General features: G+C 37.6%; 2 protein-coding genes and 1 long non-coding RNA gene across 3 annotated transcripts; 1 reads left to right on the forward strand and 2 right to left on the reverse strand.

Annotated features, from left to right (window-relative positions):
* The first annotated feature begins 1218 nt into the window (after positions 1-1218).
* LOC110926906 lies at positions 1219-2392 on the forward strand. Its single transcript, XR_002585431.2, has 4 exons — positions 1219-1327; positions 1402-1466; positions 1560-1665; positions 1892-2392. It is a non-coding gene; the product is annotated as an uncharacterized LOC110926906 (long non-coding RNA).
* Positions 2393-3794: 1402 nt separating this feature from the next.
* Positions 3795-8682, reverse strand: LOC110899751 (serine/threonine-protein phosphatase 7). Its single transcript, XM_022146641.2, has 9 exons — positions 7976-8682; positions 7369-7869; positions 7123-7269; positions 6731-6838; positions 6409-6640; positions 6200-6320; positions 5952-6100; positions 4188-4260; positions 3795-3910 (listed from the first exon to the last, which is right to left on the reverse strand). The coding sequence occupies exons 1-5, from the start codon at positions 8291-8293 to the stop codon at positions 6611-6613; spliced, it is 1104 nt and encodes a 367-aa protein (XP_022002333.2). The 5' UTR covers positions 8294-8682; the 3' UTR covers positions 3795-3910; positions 4188-4260; positions 5952-6100; positions 6200-6320; positions 6409-6610.
* A 6408-nt stretch (positions 8683-15090) lies between these two features.
* Positions 15091-17574, reverse strand: LOC110926910 (4-hydroxyphenylpyruvate dioxygenase). Its single transcript, XM_022170540.2, has 3 exons — positions 17183-17574; positions 16189-16934; positions 15091-15346 (listed from the first exon to the last, which is right to left on the reverse strand). The coding sequence occupies exons 1-3, from the start codon at positions 17558-17560 to the stop codon at positions 15181-15183; spliced, it is 1290 nt and encodes a 429-aa protein (XP_022026232.1). The 5' UTR covers positions 17561-17574; the 3' UTR covers positions 15091-15180.
* Positions 17575-17929: the final 355 nt, after the last annotated feature.

Genomic DNA, 17929 nt, shown 5'->3' on the forward strand with positions numbered 1-17929 from the left:
TCGCCAAAAAATTCTTTATGATTTTCTGATATGGTTTCCTAACTCTTTGTATGTGTAACGTTAAAAGAGTGAGAAAGAAAAAGAGGAAATATAAAGTTTACTGGTTGCCGAAAAATTGTTTATGATTTTCTGATTTGGTTTACTAATTTTGTGTATGTGTAAAAACAAGCCATTAATTTAATGTTCCAAAATGATGACAGTCTTGAAATTCCTTATGAATTGCGATCACTATTTCCCTATCAACTCATTCGTACCTCCCTTGAATCTTTGGATGTTGGTGTTTTAGGGTTTATGTGATTGGAGATATTTTATAGAGCGGTGTGTTGATAACATGTGTAAAACAAGAGAGAAATATGCAAAAAGCACCAAACATGGCCATGTAATCTTTAAACGCTATCACTCTAAAATGAAAGCATGAATCCTAATCGGATCTAAATTTTAATCATCAAATTTGTGAAGAATCTAATAAATAACATGTGCATTTCTTAATTTCATGGTTGTCACTATAGAAAGTGCATCAATCTCCACCTAGCACCATGTTCTATTATTATTACCCAACAAAATACATATGTGAGTTGGAAAAAAAAAATCATGTGGGAGAAGCAGTTGTCACAAGAGTGTGCTCCTTTATATACGTGAATGTGCGTTTTAATGAGTTTGGTTAAAAGTGACTAAGAGGTAGATGACTACGTAATATGAAAACTAACGTAAGCATATGTAAGTTAAAGTATATGAACCTAGAAACTTAGCTATAAATTGTCATATATATTTGATCATAAATCATGTCTTTCAATTAAGACATTAATATATTTGTATTACTATGTTATAAATAGTCTTTGGATCAATATTTTGTAAGGGAAATAAGATGTTAAAATGCAAACGTTTAAATGTTTTCATATTTTACAAGAACATCTAAGATTAGATTATTGCTACATCGAAGCACATCATGGAGAGATTACTCTCGTACTAAAATGTACGAGAAAATCATAACAACATCGAAAAGCTCCAAATTTGGCTATGCAATCTAGAACAAGAAACTGGACACTTTGCACAACTAAATAATTTAGTCTTACACAAATAAACATACAAAATGAAAGGGTAAAGGGGTCAATTAATAGATAGCAAAGAGTGTAAACATGAGGGGTTAAAGTGAAAATATGACATGAACCCACCATTATAAATCAAACCCTAATTCTCCACTTTGTTCTTATCAAACGCAGATAAACTACAGCGCCGCATCTATCCACTGTCCATAAACCCTAGTTATCGATCCACTGGGCATCGCTTCTGTTCCAATGCTGGACGAAAGTAGCGTTAGGATCCAGTGGTATCGATCTGCTCTTTAATACTTCGTTTGTATGGTTTTGAGTTGTTAATTATACTGACCGATACCTGATGCAGGGATCTTCTGAAGAAGAATTTGTGTTAAATGTTGTTAACATGTTGACAGTTCATAGGTGGTACAGGTAACTGAAACTTGTAAGATGTATTTTCTATTCGACCTTATTTTAATGTCCACGCTTATATCGATCATAACGATACATACTATCTTCTTTCAGGTTCATGTGGGTCATCTTGCCACGTTGAGTGTGCCCTCCAACGGCGAAAGGTCGGAGTGGTTAATCTTGGCCAAGCGATGCGGCTCGATGGCTCTGGGATACTTGGGTGAGTCCTCCTTGACATTGACGTGGAATGATCATTCTAACTTCTTTTCTTGATGTGGAAATTACAATCCTTTTACTTACGGCTCAATGGCTCGTCAGACATTTCTTTAATGTGCATAAAGCTACTTGAGTTTTCTGTATTTAAATTTAAAATGCAGTGAAATATGGTTTTCTCGATTTGAGTTAAATGTGGATTTAATTTCTTACACTTTATGTATTGTTTCTAGGTATTGGAAGAAGCAGCTGACTGTTGTTAAGCATCTCAACGGCACATAAAGGCTTCTTCAAGACCTACATAGCTTGGTTATAGAAGCAAAAGATAAACTAGAGACGGAAGTGGTCTATATGTGCCATGGTTACCACAGCCAAAGCTGATGTTTCAAAGGGAAAGACCACATCAACTAAAAGGAAGTCAAATGGTGGTGTTTGGTCGACTAGAAAGACTTGTCAAATTGGTCAACAAGTAAAAGTACCGAAAATCAGAATAAGAGAGCAGGAAGACTTACCATGTGGTAGCAATGCTCCCTCCGTCGTGGTGGAAAGAGGTTTTGAATATAAGTTTTAACGCAATTCAGAGAGTTAGTTGTGATGATTCATTCAAGATTAGAAGTTTTTGAGAAAGATACACTCTTGTATAATTTCATGTTTATCTTGTAATGGATTCCTATAATATACTTGTTGTGTAAATAGTTATTCAAGGGTTTAACATTTGTTATAGTTTTTGAATACGTGTAATTATTTTATAAGTGATGGCGATCAAAGAAAGAAGTCTAAAGTAATTATTTGTTGAATCTGTGTTTTCTTATAAAAAAAAAGTTTAAACTGATTACGTAAAGTCTTTATATTTTTGTATTCCGCTACATCTAAGGGGAATTTGATAAACACCTTGGTTTGTGCGCGAGTCGAATCGAGCCATAACATTACAAGAAAACGGGGCAATAGGGGCGACATATGTCACTGCTAAAGCCCCCTTATGTCGCCGCTATTGGTAATTAGGGTTGACTCAATAGCGGCGAGAGATGTCGCTGCTAATATATCGTCGCTAATGGTCTAACTCAATAGCGACGATTTTGTCGCCCCTAGGGCTGTTCACGAGCCGAACCGAACCGATCAGACCTTGGCTCATGCTCGGTTCGTTTACAAACCGATCCGAACCGAACCGAGCGTTTTTTCAACTGAGCCAAACTCGAGCGAGCGTCTTTCGATCCGAGCATCGTCGAGCGAGTATCGAGCGTCGCAGAACAAACAAGAAAGTACCAATGAGAGTGCTAGTTATTAGAATAAAGTGTAGTTTTCGTCCCTGATGTTGTGCCCAATAGAACACAAGTAAAAATTTAACAAATAATAAGGAATACAAAAACACTCAACTAGTTCTATCGAGATTAGCTAAGCGGGAAGATAAATTGTCGGCCGATTGAAACATACCCTTGTTTTATTGGAAGTTTGAAAATGAATGAACCGATTGAAAAGCAAAACCCTAGTGAGTTGCCATCTTGGCGAGTGGAGATGGAGAAATCGAATAACGATGGCCAATAGGGGGTTTTTGTTAGGGTCGTGTACTTCTGAATCGAATGGCGGGTTGATACTTGAGTATTGATCGACGCTTCACATTTTAGTATTTGAACAATTACTCAAATGGACATTTAAGTATTGGACAATGGACTATTGGTATTGGATTTCAATTCTAATTACTTAAATGAGCACTATTTGGATCTTGGACCAAACATTGTTGATGTTGGTCTCTAGTCATTTCATTAAAAATGATACACACACAAATATATATATTAAAAAATAGATGGAGCCAACCGAGCCGAACCGAACTGAGCGGACCTTTGCTTGTGCTTGGTTCGTTTACAAACCGAACCGATCCGAACCGAGCATTTTTTCAATCGAGCTGAATCGAACGAGCAAATTTCGAACATTTTTCGAGCGAGCATCGAACGAGCGTCGAGCGTCGAGCAATTTGAACAGCCCTAGTCGCCCCTAAAAATGTTATTTTTTTTATTTTCCAGTTTTTCATATTTAAACCTGCCAATTTTGGGTTCACGACACACAAAAACTAAATAAACACAATCTACATAAGCATAAACATCACAAATGTCACCATCCGGGGTCATTTTTATTCACAACACGCCATAAAACTACTTAACATATAAAATGTCATAATTCTACATCATATCCGTATCATCATCCACTTCATCAGCATCTTCGTTTCCAAAGTTGGTAGCCGCTATTGCGGGTATTTCCTGTAGTGAGATGAAACAAGATATCAACCACTTTGACTTTCAAATATCTCTGATTTGGGCATAAATAAAACTAAGAACAAAGAAAACCATGCGTTTAAGGTCGGTCTCTGTTCATAAAGATACAGTTTGACTTTCCAAGTCAAAGAGACAAAAATTATCAAAATTGTGTACCAAATTTTAACTTTATGACAAAATTTTATTTACAAATATCGTTGTGGGTTTGAAATTTATAAGAAAGTTGATGATAAAATATTTAACCTCTAAAGTTAAAGTGTACCTCATAAAGTTCATCTGAAATGAGCATTCCCATCAAACACTTGATCTGAAACTCCATTTCCTACCATGTATCCCTGCATTTTTATTAATTAAATCCCGGAAAATAGTAATGTATATTGGGTGCTTGAATAATTAGATCATCAGTTTTAATAGAACGGGTTGTAAACAATAGTGTCTGGATGCGGTTATATTGTTTGAAGTCGTAACAATCGATATTATTCATAGACCTGGCAAACGGGTCGGGTCGGGTCATGGGTTGAAACGGGTTCGGGTCAATTATAAAAAGGGTTGTTTTGGTTCGGGTCGGAACGGGTCCGGGTCAGAACAGGTTTCAGGTCGGGTCGGGTCCTTGGTTTAAAAAAGCGCGAAGCGCTCCGAAGCGTTTTGGTTCCAAAAGCTTTAAGCGAAGCTTCAAGCGCGAAGCGAGAGCTTCACGTATACGAAGGGCTCAATATATATATATATATATATATATATATATATATATATATATATATAGGGTTAGGATCATGTGAGAAGCACTAAGCTAATTGAGAAACTTGAGAAGCATTCTGGACCACACATTTTCCCTAAGCTTTTCGTAATATACACATATGTATAGTTTAAAACTGACTATATACATATATGTATATTGGATTATACACATATGTATATAGTCAGTTTTAAACTATACATATGTGTATATTACGAAAAGCTTAGGGAAAATGTGTGGTCCAGATTGCTTCTCAAGTTTCTCAAATAGGGTGCACTTCTCTTAGGATCCCTACCCTATATATATATATATATATATATATATATATAGGACAAAGATCCGTTAGGAACCACCCTTTATTGCGAGAACCACGAGAACCAGTGTGAACACAAACAGTAATACCTAAAAAAATCTAAAAAATACTCAAAAAAAAATTTTTTTTATTTTTTTACTATTTTTTATATAAAAATCGCTACTTTTAGTATCCAAAAAAAAAAAATTTTAAATTTTTTTTTTAAAAAAAAAAAATTTTGGCTACTAAAAGTAGCGATTTGAACATAAAAATAGTAAAAAAATAAAAAAAAAATTTAGATTTTTTTTAGATTTTTTTTATTTTTTTAGATTTTTTAGGTTTTTTGGGGGTTTAGTTTTTAGCATTTTAGCTTGGGGGATGGGGGGTTTAGGTTTTTGGGGGGTGGGGGTGGGGGTTAGGTTTTTTTAGGTTTTTTTAGCTATTTTAGGTTGTGTTCACATTGGTTCTCGCGGTTCTCGCAATAAGGTGGTTCTCGCATGAACCTTACCCTATATATATATATATTGTACACATCAATATGGCCTATTCTACTTGTTAATCAATAACAAACACAAAAACATGATTAAAAAACACACTTAACACATAAAAAATATAGTTAAAACATAAATTAAAGTCGAAACACACTTAGGGTAAAGAAATAGGCCTCATTTAACCCTATTTAAAGACTGTTGGGCTTAAAAAATGGCCCAAATGTGACCTGATTGGGCTGAAGCGTCGCTTCAAACCATCATCGCTTCGCGCTTAAAACTCGCTTCATAGCGCTTCACGTAATGTAACGCTTCAGACCAAAAAAAGCGATGTTTCCAGCGCTTCAGCGCTTCACGCTTAAAGCTCGCTTTAAGCGTGCTTTTTTAAACACAGGTCGGGTCTTTTTTTTTTTTTTTTTGATGGGAGGTATCAACATTGGCATCTAAGGTATAACCATATTCAACTGTTAAAGCATTAAAAAAGTCGCTAAACTCAGAAGCTCAAAATGTTACCTCTAAGCATTCAACTGTATAACCAAATTCAGCTGTTTGGCACGATCAACTGCAACCCATCCCATCAAACAAATTCGCATCACTGTCCACTTGATCATCATCATCATCATCTGACATTGTCGCACCCGTTCCTTCTCCAGGTGACACCCCTGTTTCAACAACCAAACTTCAACCATCATCATCATCATCATCAAACAACATCATGAACAAATATCAAACCGAAATCCAAACCAACAAAGCCACAAAACCTGTCAAGCTCTATAACGACTGCTCGATCTCCCAACACACCATAACAGCTTCCATAGCGTGAACACCAACATGTTGTTGCAGTTGCTCTTTAAAAGAACAAAGCAACAGAACATAATGAGTCTGCATTACAACACAAATAAAAAAAAATCAATCAGTTTCAATTTTCAAACCATAACAATACAACAAACTCGTAATCTTTTACTCGTACCATGAACTACTGATCAAGCTCCTTATCATCACCAAGATTACCACCCTGCCCACCGAGACCCAAATACTTGGCGACAACATGCTGCGACTGCGCCAGCTGTGCATCGATCCTGATCCACGGGAGTCGCAATTCGCAAACAAGACACGTGAGCTGACAACAACTGCTCGTGTCGTAAAGCGGGTACCTCGGCTTTGTATCAAGATTAAAAAAATATTACAAGTAACTGCTTCACCTGGATCAAGATTTGATTTTCGTATTAATCCCTCTGTTTATTACAAGTAACTAACTGATGATTAAAAAAAATAAAAATAAAAGGTCATACCTTGGGTCTAGGAATGCTAGCTTCAAAACTATGAAAGATTGGAGTATCGAAGTTGGGGGAGTTCAGGACAATGTATGCTCCTTTGTTTTCGTACCGCTCCTCGGTTGCCTGACGACAAGTCAAAAGAGAGTGTTTGGGTACAAGTTTTTTATTGATTTAAAGAATATTAAGATAAATAAATGTGGATTTTTATAAAGGATATTATATTATAACTAAATACATAAGGTTTCAAGTTTGTTCAGAGCTAGGAAAGATGCACAAAAACGCATGGTTAATCGTTTGACTAGAAGCCATCACTAGTGCTCTATGTCACAAACATAACGTATAGCATCAATAACAAACATAACGTGCAGCATTAAGTAGAGCAATTATAATCAGAAACCGAAACACACCTGAAACTGTGGATAATCAGGAGCACTAAAGACTGTAATCAGTTTCCCCGATGGTACCACATGATCTATCGTGTACCCTTCATCCATTCCTCCAAAACCGGGCCGCTTTTCCCTTGCATCGGGACCTTCATGAGCCCTAATAATTAACTGCAATAATAATAATGATGATCATTTAAACGGGTCGTGTTAGCATAATAATAATAATAATAAATGGCGTAAAAATGAACAACATATTTATAGCATCACCTTAAGACCGGATTTCTTTAGGAAGTCTTCGGTACAATCTGGACCCCACAAAAGGCCAATACCTCTTTCATCATTTGGAGAAAGGCCCGGTTTCATAGGCGGGTCGGACCATAAAACATCTCCGGGGATCAGATTTGGGCCTTCCCATGGAGGGTTAAGCACAGTTCGTCTAGTTTTAGATAATTCCTCTAGAGAACCAAGAGATAACGGAACCGAATCTGCGCTCGGTATAACTTTACGGTTCTTTTTTCCTTTAGCCCGTTTTGATGAGGCAGCTGGTATATTACGAAAAACCCCTCCGTGTGCTGTATACACACGCCCTGCTATTATTGAAGCAAGAGGAAGTCCTTTGAAACACCCCAAACACTCACGATAGACATGTTTTCCTTTATTATTATCGCCATATTTGGCTAAAACTTCGTTTTCAAATCCGTAAACTGAGGTACAGTATTTAGATTGGTGATTCCCGCGAAGGAGGAAAACTCTGTGTGGCATAAATACCTAGAAAATTAACCATAAACAGATCATAACAACAACAACAACACATAACATCCAAATTATAACAAAATTAACCATAAACAGATAAAATTTAAATTTAATCACTCACTTTCCAAGCCAGTAACAGAAGAAATGTCTCAAGTCCCCAAGCTCCTCTATCAACATAATCACCATTGAACACATAAAACCTATTCTCACACGGAAATCCAGAATCCTTCAACAAAAACAACACATCATGCAGCTGCCCATGCACATCACCAACAACCACCACACTAGCATCCTTATCAGGCTCAATTGGCACACAATTCGGCTCCTTATACAAAATCTTCGACGCAGTCGGTATTAAACCGTCGAACGCTTCCACCGGCAGCACCGTCGGAATCTCCGACGGCCGGAGGTTGCGAGAGGACCAGTCGAACGTTGACATGAGGTTTGTGACCCAATCTAGGGTTAGAGTGCCGCCGGAAGGCCATGTGATAGGGATCTGAGGACGGTTTTGTGACGGATTGGGTGAGAGGGAGAGGTTTCCGGTTTCGTCAGAGACGGAGGTAGTGGTGGTTGACGAAGGTGGTTCCGTGGTGGTGAGTTCAGTGGATTCCGGTGGTGGTGGTGGTGGGTGAGGGTTTAAGGGAATCCGGTGAGTTCAGCGGATTCTCGTTTGATTCTTTGTAAGAAGACATCCTACCAAAAAAAAACAGAAACAATCTGGTTAACAGAAACAAACAATCTGGTTAACATAACCAACAAACAACCAGGCCCAACTAGCAAGAAGCTAGAAAGGAGCTGGGACAAACAACAGCTAATCACCAACCATGTTTAAAAAAACAGAAGCAGATTAGACTCACTTGTTGCAGATTGAAGACTGGAGATTGAAGACCGTCCAAAGAACTGTTGAAGACCGTCCGAAGATTGAAGACTAGAGACAGCCGCGATATGTGTGTCGGATATTAGAGAGCGGAGCCGGAGATTACAGGGTCGGAGACTGTGACTGTGGAGACCGGAGAGTGAGAGTCGGATTCAGAGATTAGAGCGGCGATTTGAATATACAGACTGATTACGGAATAGTGGAATCCTCTTTTAGGAATATATACTTAGGTAGCGTTCGTTTCATGGAATGGAATGGAATTAGGAAGTTTTTCTTTGTAAAATTGATCTTGGTTGGGGGAGGGAGGAATTTGAAATCCTTCACTCTAATGAAATTTGTGACTATTTCAACATTCCTTAGAAATCCTTCACTCTAATGAAGGAATGGAATGGAATGGAATGTTGAAATAGTCACTAATTTCATTGATTAAAGAAATTCATTGGATTTCAAATTCCTCCCTCCCCAAACCAAGATCAATTTTACAAAGAAAAGCTTCCCAATTCCATTGCATTCCATTCCATTCCATGAAACGAACGCTACCTTAGATTTATATATTAAATATTAAGTTGGGTTGAATGTTATTTGGGCTTTTAGTTTTTTTTGGCTATTATATTTTTTCGAATTTTTAATCCGTAAAATCTATAATATAAATATATATATATATATATATATATATATATATATATTAATTAGGGTAAATTACTTTTTGAGTCCTTGTGTTTTATGAGTTTTAACTAGTTGAGTCCAAAAACAAAAAGTTTAACGACCTGAGTCCCTATAAGCATTTTATTTAACCATTTGAGTCTAAATTTCTAACACTGTTAAAATTATTCTGTTAACTTTTGTTAAATGACCAAATTACCCTTTTTAATTAAAAAAAAACATTCTATTATTAAATATATATACATGTTCTACACCATCTTCATCCCACCTCCAGAACTTTCTCTCTCTCTCTCTCTCTCTCTCTCTCTACATAAACCATCTTCATCCCACCACCACACCTCCACCATCAACACCACCGTCGCCACTCCACCTCCACCGTCACCACCACCACTACACCGTCACCACCACCGCTGCACCTCCACAACACCCACCACCGTTGCACCTCCACCATCACCACCACCGCTACACCGTCTCCACCACAACACCCACCACCGTTGTATCTCCACCGTCACCACCACCACTACACCGTCACCACCACAACTCCTCCACACTTCCTTCATCTTCAATCCCCATTTCAATGGCTTCCTTTTAACCTAATTTCATCCCCTTTTCATCACCCACAACTTCAATCTCTGTTGCAGATCGAAAATCAACCAACATGGATCAAGAAATCATCGCTGTAGCTACTCCGGCACCCGCTCGCACCTGGGTTCCGGTTTCAGAGCTCATCGCCTCCATACGCAGCGAAGAATGGGTCACTCAAACATATACAGATGTACAAAATATATACGATTTGTTTGTTATTTGGCGTAAGTTTATAAGTTGTGTAGTTTTTTCTTGTATTATTTCTATGAATTTGATTAAGGTTTGAAACTAATTCATACAGAAGTAATTTTTTACATTGATATGTGTTTGATTTTGCTGCTAACAATCTGTATTGTTATGTGCCAATAGATGTTATAAATGAATCCATCTGTTACCTTTAGTTTTTATATGATTTGACCTTGAGTTTTGACTTGGGATTTTGCTGTTTTTGGAGATGAAGGAGATGAGTTCTTGTTGGTGATTTTCAATTAAACGATGATTTTAAGATTTTGTTGGCGATGTTGAATGTTGATTCCAAATGGGTTTTCTTGTTTTGACTTTTGAGACACTGTTTATGGTTTATGTATGACAGACTGCAAGTCTTTACTGTTTTTGGTACTTGATTATGAACTTCAAATCTAAACATGTTTTGGCATCTGATGATCTCAATCTTTATGCTGTGGTGGTGCAGTGGTGGTGCGGTGGTGGTAGCGGTGGTGAAGTGTCTGTGCAGGTGTGGGTATAACAATATATATAATATTAAAATAGTTATGTATTAAAGACTCGTTCCTTGTACTCTTATGCATATAAGACTTGTACTTTTGTGTAAATGACCAAATTACCCTTGTAGTTAACAAACTTGGTGGATGGAGTTAGAAATTTGGACTCAAATGGTTAAAGAAAATGCTTATAGGGACTCAGGTCGTTAAACTTTTTGTTTTTTGACTCAACTAGTTAAAACCCATAAAACACAAGGACTCAAAAAGTAATTTACCCTATTAATTATTAATAAAAATAATTTGAGCAAAACCGAGCTATCGACGAGCGAGCGGAGCTATGCTCATGCTCGGATTGAATTTGAATCGAACCGACCCGATTGGCTCATTTACAAACTGAGCGGGAATCGAACGAGCATTTTTCGAGCGATCGTCGAGCATTTTTCGAGCGATCGTCGAGCAGTTTGGACAGCCCTAATTTGGTATTTGATTTGTGAAAGGGTTGTTCTATTTCCACACCCCTACAATCTTATTTTCACATCCTTATTAGTATACTGGTCGTATATACTGATACGGGCCGTATAGAATGTTTATACGCAGAATTTAATGCGATGGATTTTTTTTTATATGTATACGGGACGTATAGTTATATACTGGCCGTATACATATTTGCATAATTTTGCTTCGAATGTTTGACAAGGGTTTTTAATTTTGAAATCTGTATATGGGCCGTATAATGTTATACGGCCCGTATAGAAAAGTTAATTTTTTGTTGCAATCGGGAAAGCTTTTAATAAATTTTGTAAATTTTAAAATAGTGTTGTATATATCGGATTATGTTACGAGTTTGTAGTTAAACATATTTATTATGTTTTAATAAGTTTCCACTTTGTAAAAAGATAAATATGTATAGAAAAGTTAATTTTTTGTTGCAATCGGAAAACAGTTTAATAAGTTTTGTAAATTTTAAAATAGTGTTGTATATATCAGATTATGTTACGAGTTTGTAGTTAAACGTATTTATAATGTTTAATAAGTTTCCACTTTGTAAAACGATAAATATGTGATATGATTATGATAAACTACGACAACAATTATTAAACAAACAACTTAACATCTAAACATAAGATTAATATTTAGAATGTTTTACATCTAAAACAAACAAAAAGATAAATTTTTACAATGTTTCAAACGTAAAATAACAAAAAAAAAAAATACAATAAGCAGCTATGGCGGTGGCGGTGGTGGTGGTGCAGCGCCAGCTCGTGGAGGTAGGGGCGCGCCAGAATGCATAGCCACAATCGCCTCGACCATCCACTGTACATCCCCTATGACTGCAGCTACATCCGACTCGACCTGACCGAGTCTCGACTCAACCTGACCTGAACGAGTCTCTCATCCACCCCCGGTGGACGCATCACACGCTATCTAACGCTCCGTCGAACGTACCGGCGATCACCCTGTAAATCATCCGCAACTACCTCTGATCAATCGACAGTATGATCAACCCCCTCATGTACTCCGCTTCCCTCTCCGTTGCCTCCCTCTCCATCGCCTCCCTCCCCCTCGCTTCCCTCTCCCCGGGGTCCCTCACCCACACCATACGCCTAAACCAGCTGCCCTCCCTCGACCTCGCGAGCCAAACCCATCGATTGGGTTGTGTCCCTCCCAACCTTGTCAAGCTGGAGTGTCAGGGTCATACCACTTGCCACCTGCGGGGACAAGAGGCGAAAGAAATGCTTCGCCAGACGGGTGCAAAGGCCCCACAACTGATGTGGGAAGAGGTACGCTTAAAAGCGTACTCGGCGAGATATGCGGCCAACCTTTACGCCAAGTTGCCCCCCCCCCCCCCCCCCGTAAGTAAGTCGTGCAAGTAGAATAGATCACTTTGGGTGACCCATTCCCTGCTATCATGATGAAATGTTGTGATTTCGGTAGCAATTGGAGCAATCTTGATGTTAGAACACTTTGTGAATGAGTATTCCTTGTCCCTTGATATCTCCTAGCCTGCAATGGTGAAGAATGAATGAAAAAACCCGAAAAAAAAAACCACTTTATTTTTGTCCAAAACCGAACAAAACCGTTTTGTATCTGCACCCGGAGTATGGAACGCTAGGTTTGGGAGTATGGAATGCTGGGCAGAAACCCCACCGCCCATGCTTCACTGTCAAACGCTGGTTCAATGTTAAAGTGAACGTCGGGGTGTTCCAAACAAGCCTAGATCACTTTCCTTGAGTTCCTTTGATGTGTGTAAAGCTCCATGTGATAGGTTTATGATCCGGAACCATCACGCAATCTTCCACCGCTACCCTACATGTAAAAATGCATGAAAGTAACATGTGTCGATACAAATTTGATGCTAAAACATATAAATATTAACCATTTGGGCGTACCAAATGCATACACATCACCAAGTCCAGATCTGCACTTGATAAACTCGGGGACTTGAAGATACATATCCGAGGACGGACCTTCCTCATAAGGGACGGACCGAATCATAATGGGACGCATATCTCGAAAGATTCGTCCCCCGATCGCCAGCAGACGGACTACCCATAAGTGCGTCCAGTTGGATGATGTCATCATAGTTGACCAGTATAAATACCTCATTCAAGTACAACCCAAGTACGATTTTCGGAACCTGCGTCCTACTTTCTCTCTCTATCAGATATTTATCCTCACGCCGGAGGGTGGTCGCAGAGGGGCCCTCCCATTTCTGCGGCGAACCTAACGGTTTGTTCTTTTGTAGGTTTTGATCCTCAATTAAACACAAGACCTAAACTGAGATTACAGGCTCCGGCCCTAATCCTTGTATCTTCAATGGTGATATAAATTCCTTAAATAGTTCTTTTTATGATGTTAATATAGCTAAAAACATATATTACATATCATCATTATTTATTAATATAACTAAAAACATACATTACATTACAATATCATTATTTATTAAAATAAACAAAATCCGCATAAAAATCATAGTTGACCAGTATAAATACCTCATTCAAGTACAACCCAAGTACGATTTTCGGAACCTGCGTCCTACTTTCTCTCTCTATCAGATATTTATCCTCACGCCGGAGGGTGGTCGCAGAGGGGCCCTCCCATTTCTGCGGCGAACCTAACGGTTTGTTCTTTTGTAGGTTTTGATCCTCAATTAAACACAAGACCTAAACTGAGATTACAGGCTCCGGCCCTAATCCTTGTATCTTCAATGGTGATATAAATTCCTTAAATAGTTCTTTTTATGATGTTAATATAGCTAAAAACATATATTACATATCACCATTATTTATTAATATAACTAAAAACATACATTACAATATCATTATTTATTAAAATAAACAAAATCCGCATAAAACATATCATTATATTATTATTATTATTATTATTATTATTATTATTATTATTATTATATTATACATATTATTTTAAAGCTACCATGAATAGTGAATTCACGTACATTCATTTTTTATTATATTTAATTATTTTAAAATAATATTAGTTATTGTTGTTTCTATTAATGTCATCAAATTGGTTAATGTCTGATGTATTTAATTAAAATATACTATTTGTCGTAATGAGATTTATTTAAACGAACCAATAGCATAAAGTTAAATAAGTGTAGAGTGTTCTTTTTAGTCGTAACTCATAATGAGTGCTGATATCGTAGATATCGTGACTAATTGATTTGATTCAAACAAAACATTGGCACCGTTATTGGTATTCAAACCGGTATATGTATCAGTTATATACGCTTTATCCGATTTGATTTCTATTTAATTTGATTTTTCTCTAATAACATGCATTTGTTAACTTTTTTTAACCTTAATATGCAATTTTGTTTACTTTTTTTTTCTCGACATTTCAATATAGTTTTGTATTCAAAATAGAGTGTTTTTGTTGCATCGTAAACTATACACGTCCAGGTATCGTATGGTGGTACCGTGATGAACCGAGCCAATTCCAATCGAACAACATCGGAACCAGTATGGGTACTGAAATCATCGAAACTGGTACCCGTAATTGTTTTTATGGTTTTCAATCAAAATTTGTATTCAAAATAAAGTTTCTTGTCTTTTTTGTATCATAAGCTATACAAATGTAGGTATCGTAGAGTACCGTGATGAACCGCATTGATTCCATGCGAACAACATGAGTACCGACATCGATATTGAAATAACCATAAGCGATACCAATAATTGTTTTTATGGTTTTCAATCGATATAAAACACGTATCAAGGTCCTTTTGGGTATATCAAGACCCTTATATTTTGTTTTCTTTTTCCGATTGCTATAGCGAAGGCCGATAGCGTAACGAACCAAATCGATACTGACCGAATTCCCGCCCTGTAACGCGGCTAGTTATTTGTTAAAATAAACAATATTCACATGAAGTAAACTACATAAAAAAGCACAAGTTATTGGATCTATACGCATGAGATTTGGCAAATAACAAATTTGACCATAAAAGTCAAATTAAAGTATTTAATTGTTGATGACGTGTGTTTTTTCATACTCCTCCACAGATTTGAACAGCTCTGCAATGTTTCCTTTTCCGAAGCCACCGCATCCTGGTTTCTGGCGCACTTTAACGCTATCGTGAGCTAACATGCACCCTATTCTCTGTATTACCTCTATGAATATGGTTGGCCTGTGATTCAAAAAAAAAACAACCAACCCAATAAACTTTTCTATCAATGTATCTGCATGGAACTATGCATGCATATGTGTCATGTGTTATATATAAAGAGAGAGAAAAAGTGTATCGGAAAATCTGTGTTAAACTACGCTGCGTATACTGTTGAAATATAACATGCGTGATTAGTTTTATAGCATGCGTGATTAGGGTTTTACCCTATGCGTGATTTTTGATTTTGTATATGCGTGATTATGTTCATGCGTGATTATAGTTTTCAACACGCGTGATTAGGGTTTTGAGTTTTATAAATGCATCGTACGTTAAGGAGTATTGTACGTTAATCAACCCATATATATGTGTGTGTGTGTGTGTTAATCATAAACGAGCCGAGCATAAGCTAGACTAGGCTAGAGTTTGGTTTGTTTAACTTAGGAAAGCTCAAGGTTGAACTTGCCTTGTAAGTATTTTTTTCAAGTTCAAACTCAGCTCATGTATAACTATTTATTAGTTAATTTATTTACACTATAACTATTTCTATATATTTTTTCATTACGGTTTCCATATATAACAAAATATATATATATATATATTATTATTATTATTATTATTATTATTATTATTATTATTATTATTATTATTACATAAATAGATATTTAGTATATAAATTTTATATCTACATATAATTGGCTCACATCGCATATTGAGCTAGCTGGAGCTCGATAAGTGAAGCTTGGGTTCAAAATCATCTATCATACAAGTTTATTTTTAGCTCCCAGCCTGAGCTTGAGCTCGTTCAAGCCCGGCTAGATTCGAATTTTTAACGAGCGGATCTTAAGTAACTTATGAACGGATACCTGTCACCCACTGGCTTGGTGAAAACTTGAAGCAAAGTACCCTCATGATCTCTATCCACCAACACCCCCAACTCCTCACACTCCTTCATCTGCTCACCGGTCAACACATCTCCCACCCTTTTTTCCAATCTCCGGTAGTACGACGGCGGCGGTGGCGGCATAAACTCAAACCCGCCAGCACCGCTCCGCCGTTTCATCTCTCTCAAAGTCCAGAATATGTCTTCACTCTCCAATGCCAAATGTTGAACTCCAGGACCGTCATTGTAATCCAAAAATGTTTGTATTTGACTTCTCTTTGACCCGTTGACCGGCTCGTTGATCCCGAGTATAACCGCCTCGTTGTTGGAGGCCAGGATCACCGAGTTTAACCCGCTCTCGGTTGTCCCTACTTCATTCGCTGTGAATTCCGCAAACTCGTGGAATCCGGTGAATGATTTTAAGTAGTGGACCGCGGGAGCGAGTTTTGGGACGTTGACCGCCACGTGGTCAAGACCACGAATGCCTAGGTTTTGGTGGTAATGGGACGTGGTATTGGTTTTGAATGGTTGGAATCCGGGTAAGAAAGTGGATGGTATATTTGTGATGTTAGGTTTTGTGTAGGTAATATAACGTAATACAACATCGTTGTAAAGCTGAATCTCGGCTACAACGACGGTGTTGTCGGGTTCACCGAAGGTGACGGGAGGTGATGACGGTTTTGCGCCATGCAACAAGCTGATGGAGTAGGCAAACGCCGCGTCTTCGACCTAGTTAAGCGAAAGATTTATTTTTAATTACAGAAAATAAGTTGAAATATAAATTCACTACTAGAAAACTGAACATTTTAATGGCAATTAGTTTAGTTTTTTAATAATATCTAATACTTAAAATAGAAAAACTTTACATTGTTTTGTTTTATTTTACTTTTTAAAATAAGTTTTATTAAAAACAGAGTTGCATTTAAAATAAATTATTTTTATAATATTGCGAGACAAAATGAGTATTTGTAACGCACCTCAATGGCAATTGAGCGGACGGCGAGTCCATGGGAGGCGGTGAAGGCGCGACAAGCAGCGTGGGAGAAGGTTGGTATGGAGGCGGATGTGGCTGTGGCGGAGGTGGCGGCGGGGTAAGGGGCGGTGAAGAGGAAGAGGAGTTGCCCGGAACTTAGTAGGTAAGATGCATGGGTTGTGTTTCCGGTGGACAAATCGGATTTGGCGATAATGGGCATGCCGAGAGCCCACGAAAAGCGATGGGCAGCGTTGGTGGCGTCGTGGCACCAAAACTCGACGTGGTGGAACCTCCGAACGGAGAGCTTGCCCGGCATGGGATTGGTTTGGATTAAGTTTTTGTAACCAACATTGTCATGAGGGAGCTCATGTTCTTTACCCATGGCCCAAGTGTTGTTCTTTTGTGTGATTGGTAATTTGGTGATAACCGAATTTGTGATCTTATATAATGTTGTTTCACATATACACAACGTTATCTTCCCTTCATAGAATTTATTTAAAAGAATAATAAAACATGTGTAAGCACCTAAATGGTTAATTATTATTTTGTAAGATTGTAAAATCATATGGAGATCCACATATGACATTAGAATCTTATTTACTGTTATTTTTTCCGTTGGAATTTGCGCCAAAGCATGGAAGAAACTTTAAAAAAAAGGAAAATCATCAAAAATCAACATTTGTTGAATGGTACCAAAAATCAACATAAGTACATGGATCATTCGACGGTCACGTGGACACACGGGTGCGTG

Source organism: Helianthus annuus, chromosome 2 (assembly GCF_002127325.2).
Source record: "Helianthus annuus cultivar XRQ/B chromosome 2, HanXRQr2.0-SUNRISE, whole genome shotgun sequence".
In the NCBI taxonomy this organism is placed as follows: domain Eukaryota; kingdom Viridiplantae; phylum Streptophyta; class Magnoliopsida; order Asterales; family Asteraceae; genus Helianthus; species Helianthus annuus.